Genomic DNA, 7,604 nt, shown 5'->3' on the forward strand with positions numbered 1-7,604 from the left:
TGCGGATTCTCTCGTAATCTATCAACTATTTCTTCAGAAGAGGCATTTCTTTTGCAAATGAAAGAACAATTACCAAAGAATAAAGTACAAGCCACGTTGGCCAAATTGTTTTCCTACGGGCCTTCATGCAAAGGGATTTTTATTTTCTTTTTCAGGAAATAAGGATTAGTTGTGGGAGCTACTCTGCATCTAACTTTAATGATTGAACCATCTATTTCTCCTTCTTTCTTTTTTTCCAAAAAAATGAGGATTAGTTGTGGGGCCACTCCACATCTAACTTCAATGTTTCGAACCGTTGTAAGTATCGATTCATAAGTCATTTTTACAAAAATTCAATTTAATATGAAATCATTTGTCTATTTAATTATCACGATGAAATTTCCCTATTTCCTATAGAGCAAAGTGTTCGTTAATTTCTTTGAACTCAATTAAATGTCTTAAATATTTCTGATTTGGCTAATATCTTGCAAGGATGATCTATTTGGTGCAATTTGAAAAGTAACCGGTTTGGATTATTGAAGTTCAATATAGTGTAGGTCTCACAATTATTCTCATTTAAAAAAAGAATGAAAATCTCTTCTCTTAAAATATTCTTGTTTTCCTACATGTATTTTTTGAGTTGGAACCAGGAAGTTCTCTATATTTTTATACTACCGTCCAAATAAAACAAGGCAAAATGTTTCTAATACCATGTCGTAACGAAAAATATATATGAGATGGAGGAGTTCAACATGTTACATGTTATACCAAAATATATAGTTATGTGAAAGAAAAGAATCAATGGTCACGTGTCCTGAGTTCGGAGTTAGTGTATGTGATTGAGCAATTTTTTTGGGAACCGGATCCTCTCCGGATCCATATACACTAAGCATGCTGAGCAGGTAATCAGGTCATTGAAATTTGATCCAACAGTTACAACTATTATAACTTTTAGAGAGCTTCTCTATTTGTAGCCGTTGGATCAAATTTCAACGGTCCGAATCATCTACTCAGCAGACTTAATTTTATTGGATCCGGTTCCATTTTTTTGTGTCCTGAGTTCGGAGGTTAGTGTGAAAAAAAAAAAAAAAAAATCACCGTTGTGTAAAATTCTAAACAAATTTTTTTTATGTATTATAAAAGTTGTAACTCGACGCCATCATATTAACATGTGAACTAGTAGAACACTAGCAAGTGTTTTGAGTACACAAAATTTCTTCAAGTAATTTATTAGTGTGGACTAAATGCTTTTCTTATTGTTTAGGGAAACTAACTTTTTATCTTTTACGAAAATTACTAAATCAGAATTTACTGGCGTGAGTTAACTTACTTATTATTTAGAAAAACTAACTAGTAAATTCGAGTTAGTGATTTACTAGTTAGTTTCCCTAAATAATTTCTATTAATAAAACACTTATTGTTAACTAAAACCCTATGAAATTGTCAGTTTAACCCTCTAGTTAAAATATAACATGAATAAGAAATATGAAGTAAAAATGTAATTTCACACAACTAAATTTTTTTTTCTTTCAAAGCCTCAAATCCTAACATATCTCTAATTTAAAAATAAAAAAATAAAAAAATAAAAAAAACTTCCCACTCCCACATTCTCTATCACTTTCTTCCTCTCTCCTTCTATTTCAAAAACAAAAATAAAAAATTTTCTCACACATTTGTGTGTGCCCATATGCTAGTAAGGAATGAAAATAAACTTATTATTGTTTTCCATTGCTATGTGTCATCTACAAGTATGATATATGTTAAACCTATTTCAATTACTAAAACCAATTTAGTAATTTCTTATAAAAGATAAAACTGTTTAACCCACAAATGAATGTTATAAGTTCTATTTCATCTACAAGTATCTTATGGCTTGTATCTTGCCACCGTTGTCACATCCCTGCCCGGGGCAGATCACTTCCCGGGTCCGCTCCACCACCGTAGCACGATATTGTCGGCTTTGGACCCCGACCACGCCCTCACGGTTTTGTTTCTGGGAACTCACACGAGAACTTCCCGATGGGTCACCCATCCTGGGAATGCTCTAGCCCCCTTCTCGCTTAACGTAGGAGTTCCTACGGAACCCGAAGCCAGTGAGCTCCCAAAAGGCCCCGTGCTAGGTAGGGATGAGAATATACATTTAAGGATCACTCCCCTGAGCGTTGTGGGATGTCACAACTGCAGCAAGGAGAAATTAAACATGTACAGAAGAACAACCCGCTATATATTTTCTCGAGGAACAACACCCGCGCAAGCTCAAAACTTACTTCTTTCTCTTTTTTTGAGTCGAGCGATGGTGCTAGTAAGTTTGACATTAGATTAGCCACTGACAAGGTCATGCAAAAGCACATTTTTCTACCACTATGGTAAATGGCCATTTGCACAAGCTCAAAACTTTAGAAGTAATCACTTTGGTGAGTGAAACACACAGAGAATAGTCATTCCCCCTGCACAACGTTCCCACAAACTTCAATAGTTTTTTATCGTTGAATATGGTGGAAAACACATTTGGGGATTGCTTTGGTTTGTACTATGTACGGTTTATTTATGTATTTGAGGCTTTTGTTTGGGCATTTGGATGAGGCCAAATCGACTACCTGGAATTTGAAACAAATTGCATCACTAATTCACTGCAAAAGAATGGAGCAAAAACTGAAGCTGCATGTATATAATACACAAAGACAACAAATACACTCCGAGAGATTTTTGCGGAGAGGTTTACTAAATGCTGTGATCTACCAACCCTAACCCTTAATGTGTGGAGGAGGAGATAGCAACACCATTAGTGCGATCTATTTTGTTGAGACTTAGTTTTAAAATCTAGTTATGAGATGAACAATCGAAGAACAAAGAATGAAAAGGATAACAATGGAAAAAATTTCAAAAGGATTCTCACTCTCTGCAAAAAACTAGCAGGGCATATTCATTTCATCTCTCTCACTTACATAACCGTTAGAATCCAAGGTGGACTGGAATCTCTCATTACAAAAACAATCTCAGCCCTTCATCTAGCCAGTTGCTAGGATAATTACACTTAGTATTATTTGCCTTACTACAACAGAGATGCACACTTGGTATTTTAACTCAAGTGAATACACACATTGATACACAACTTATTTCCTAATCAGCTATAGACTTACAATTCAACACTCCCCTTTTAGTCAAATGCTGATTTCACTCCAAGCATACTTATGAGAAAATTGAATTGATCCTTTGCGAGTGGCTTTGTGAAGATGTCTGCCAATTACTCTTCTATGGGATAAATACACCAAGTCAATAATGCCTTCCTGCAATGCATCTTTGATAAAGTGATATCTCCTATCAATGTGCTTGGTCTTTTGATGAAACACATCATTCTTGGTAATAGCAATGGCAGAAGTGTTGTCATAGTGAAGAGGGGTTGCTTCAATTTGCAATTCTTCAAAATCCTTCATAACAAACCTCAATCGTATTGTCTGAGCTGTGGCTTTAGATGCACTTATGTATTCAGCCTCTGCAATTGAAAGTGCAACACAACTTTGCTTAACTGAAGCCCAAGAGAACACATCACTGTCAAAAGAGAAAGCATACCCTAATTTGTTGTCCTTCAATGAACCACCCCAGTCACTATCACAATATCCCATTAAGCAAGCTTTTCTTCCCTTCACATATTCCATACCATAGTCTAGGGTCCCCTTGATGTATCTGAGCACCCTCTTTGCAATTCCATAATGTCTATTAGTAGGATAATGCATAAACCTAGCTAATAAAATTGTTGCATACATTATGTCTGGCCTTGTGGTAGTGAGATACAAAAGGCTTCCCACAATGCTTCTATACATTTCTTCACTTGTAGGTCCACTTCCATCATCTTTGGTTAGCTTCTCAATTGCTACAAGATGAGTTGTCATAGACTTTCCTTCACTTAATCCAAACTTGCTCAGCAAGGAACTTGTATATTTCTTTTGGTGAATGAAGACATTTAAGTCAGTTTAAATTATTCCCATCCTAAGAAAATGATGAAGGAATCCCAAATCTGTCATCTCATACTTCTTCTTCACGTCTTCCTTGAACTCTTCTAGCATTGACTTACAACTGCTATTGTAGACTATATCATCCACATATATAGAGACAAGCAAAATGTCTAATCCTTTTTGCCTTTATGTACAGTGTTGGTTCACTCAAGCTTTTCTCAAAACCACACTATGAGAAATAAGTGTCTATTTCCCTATACCAGGCCCTTGGTGCCTGTTTTAGACCATAAAAGGCTTTATGTAGTTTGTAAACCTTGTCTTCCTTGTCTTTGACTACAAATCCTTTAGGCTACTCAACATAGACTTCTTCTTGTAATACTTTATTCAAGAAAGATGACTTTACATATAACTGGTACAATTTCCAGCTCTTTTGTGTAGCCAATGCTATCAGAGTCCTGATAGTATCCAACCTAGCAACTGGAGCATAGGCTTCATTGTAATCCAATACAAGATTTTGTGCATAACCCTTTGCAAACAATCTTGCTTTATTTTTCAACATGAACCATCAAGATTTAGCTTGGTTTTGTAGACCCATTTAATCCCTATGATAGGTATTTTAGTTGGTCTATCAACAAGCTTCCAGGTACCATTCTTCTCAATCATGAACAGCTCATCCTTCATTGCTTTCAACCAAGACTCATCTTGTTTAGCATCTTCATATTTCTTTGAATCCATGATACACAGATTACACTGAGCCAGTACCTCATCTAGTTTTCTCCATTTCAATGGTGTATGATCAAATGCTTAAGTATACTTCTCATTCAGACTTGAAATATTTGTAGATTCACCTGAAGTGAGTGACTTAGACTGAGTTCCAGAGTCCCCAATACTAAGAGCCCTTCTAGGTGAAGGTGATGTAGGTGATGTAGGAGACAACACCACACTTTCATTTCTTTCAGCACTAGCATCATCATCAGAAAATCTTCTAGTAGTGGGAGAAAATTGATCTGAATTCTCCTCCCAATTCCAAGCAGCTTCTTCATCAAAGACAATGTCTCTTGACAAGAAAAGTTTCTTGGATATTGGATCAAACACCCTATACCCCTTTTCATATGTTGCCCTTCTCAAACACTTAATCTTGAATCCACTCTGCAATTTTGCCATAACTTTGAACTTTCTAAAACAATTGAATGCTTTAGATTTGTATCTTAGAAAATAAACCCAAGTCATTTTGGTAAGATCATCTATCAAGAGCATGAAATACTTATTTCCAGCAATTGAATCATTTTTCCCAGGTCTACATTGAATGAGTTCAAGTGGAGCATTAGCCATTTGCACTTGATTTCTTGGAAACTCTTCTCTATGTTGCTTCCCATATTGGCAGCCTTCACAGACACCATTATGATCTTCAAGTTGGGGTAATCCATGAACCATGTCTTTGTCTCTCAATTGCTTGAGACCATCACAATGTAGATTTCCGCATCTCCTATGCCAAATCTTAGTAGAATGAGTGACACTTGCTTTCAATGCAATTTGATTCTTAGGTAGTAGACTCAGTGGATAACATATGTTCACTTTCTTCCTCACTTTAATGACTAAGCAATCCAATGATAGACCATCAAACACACTACATATTCCACCACCAAATACCAAGACATATCCATGTTCATCCATTTGACCAACACTGAGCAAATTTTCTTTTAAACCAAGAAGATACATTACTTCTTTAACATACTTTCTACCCTTGTTTGTGTCAATAACAAAATATCTCATTCTTGCAACATTTACAAGATCGCTAGTTGGCATTTGAACCTTGCTTGCAATGTTGGTTCTCACATCAACAATCAGCTCCACATTCCCTATCATATGGCAGCTACAACCACTGTCAATGTACCATTCTCCATTTACTTTAGTCTCAATCGTTGCATTGTTGGCATAGAACAAATTTCCAGACACTTCCACTTGGTTTGCATGATTTGCCTTTTGCACTGCCTTTGTTGTAGTACACTCTCTAGTGCAATCCCCAAACTTATCACAATTGAAGCATTTAAGTTTCCCTTTGTGTCTGCACTCACCAAAGTGGTACTTAGAACACACCTTGCACTGAGACTTTGTAACATCTTTGCTCATTGATTGAGATGAATTCACATTCTGGTAATTATTCACAAAAGATCTTTGTTGAAACTTTGGTTTTGATTCCCATTTATTGCCCTTGGGATTCCAATTTTTCTGAAATCTGGATGAACCAGAATGAGCACCACTTTTGTTTTGTTCTTTTGGATTCACAAAGAGTGAGGCAAAAGCTCTCTCAGTTGTGTCAACATTGTGCAAATCGAACCTTTGTTCTTGGCTTTTCAAAATTGCAATAACCTCCTACAATTCTACAATTTCCAAACATTTTGTATTCTCAATAACCAAGCATATAGGATCATATGGCTTACTAAGACTAATCAAAACCTTCTGCACAAGTCTCTCATTAGAAAGAACTTCACCAAATGCTTTCATCTGATTAATTAAATCATTTAGTCTAGTAAGGTATCCAGATAGAGTTTCATCATCACGCATTCTAGCATATTCAAACTCAAGTCTAAGATTTTGCAATTTTATAGACCTCATGTGATCACCACCATGTTACTCTCCATACATTAGATCCTATGCCATCTTAGCCGATTCAGCATTGGCAATTCGAGGAAAAAATTTGATCAGAGGCTGCATTCTGAATAATTCCTAGAGCCTTTCATATTTCATCAACTCAGCAGCCATTTCATCATCTCCCTCATCCTTCGATGATCCGTCAACCTTCTTTTTCTTCTTCGAATCGAGAGTTATAACTCCATTTTCATCATGATTCCACAACCCATGTGATTTGAAGATCAACACCATCTTGATTCTCTAGAACTGGTAGTTCTCACTTCCGAGCCTCTAGATCCAGACATCTTTAGTTTGAATGAGTTGAATACTCTTCTTAGATGGTAACGGAGCTCCGGCGACCTTCATCGAGCTTTGAGTGAGGTTCAATTTAGCTTTGAAAATTCATAGTTTTACGCCCAAATTCAAATGATTGAACTTGACTCTGAGGCCATGTTGAGATTTGGTTTTAAAATCTGGTTATGAGATGAACAATCGAAGAACGAAGAATGAGAAAGATAACAATGGAAGAATTTTCAAAAGGATTCTCACTTTCTGCAAAAAATTAGCATAGCATATTCATTTCATCTCTCTCACTTCAATTCACACATTTGGTGCTTACATAACTGTTAGAATCCAAGGTGGATTCTCTCTCATTACAAAAGCAATCTCAACCCTTCATCTAGCTAGTTGCTAGGATCATTACACCTGACATTATTTGCCTTACTACAATAGAATTGCACACTTGGTATTTTAACTCAAGTGAATACACATTGATACACAGCTTATTTCTTAATCAGCTATATACTTACAATTCAACATATATAACTACCAAAACTCTAACCCTAAATCTAGAGAGGAGGAGATGCACGACTGTTGTTTTTTACTTTTATGTGAATACACGTAAAACTAAAAGAGATTTTAAATTTGAATCTTATGGATGACGAGTTGAATATTAATTTAGTAAAATAAATCATGGTATTGAAAAAAAAAAAAAAAATGCAAAGAGGAGCTGCATCCGACTTGGAGTAGGCAGTAGTTTAC

General features: G+C 35.8%; 1 protein-coding gene across 1 annotated transcript; it reads right to left on the reverse strand.

Annotated features, from left to right (window-relative positions):
• Positions 1-3,140: 3,140 nt before the first annotated feature.
• Positions 3,141-3,869, reverse strand: LOC137744350 (secreted RxLR effector protein 161-like). Its single transcript, XM_068484184.1, has one exon. The coding sequence runs from the start codon at positions 3,867-3,869 to the stop codon at positions 3,141-3,143; it is 729 nt and encodes a 242-aa protein (XP_068340285.1).
• Positions 3,870-7,604: the final 3,735 nt, after the last annotated feature.

This window comes from Pyrus communis, chromosome 9 (genome assembly GCF_963583255.1).
Source record: "Pyrus communis chromosome 9, drPyrComm1.1, whole genome shotgun sequence".
Taxonomy (NCBI): domain Eukaryota; kingdom Viridiplantae; phylum Streptophyta; class Magnoliopsida; order Rosales; family Rosaceae; genus Pyrus; species Pyrus communis.

Bases quoted from the DNA above. Each gene is read 5' to 3' on its own strand.
- LOC137744350 (XM_068484184.1), bottom strand. From the start codon at position 3,869: ATGACAACTCATCTTGTAGCAATTGAGAAGCTAACCAAAGATGATGGA.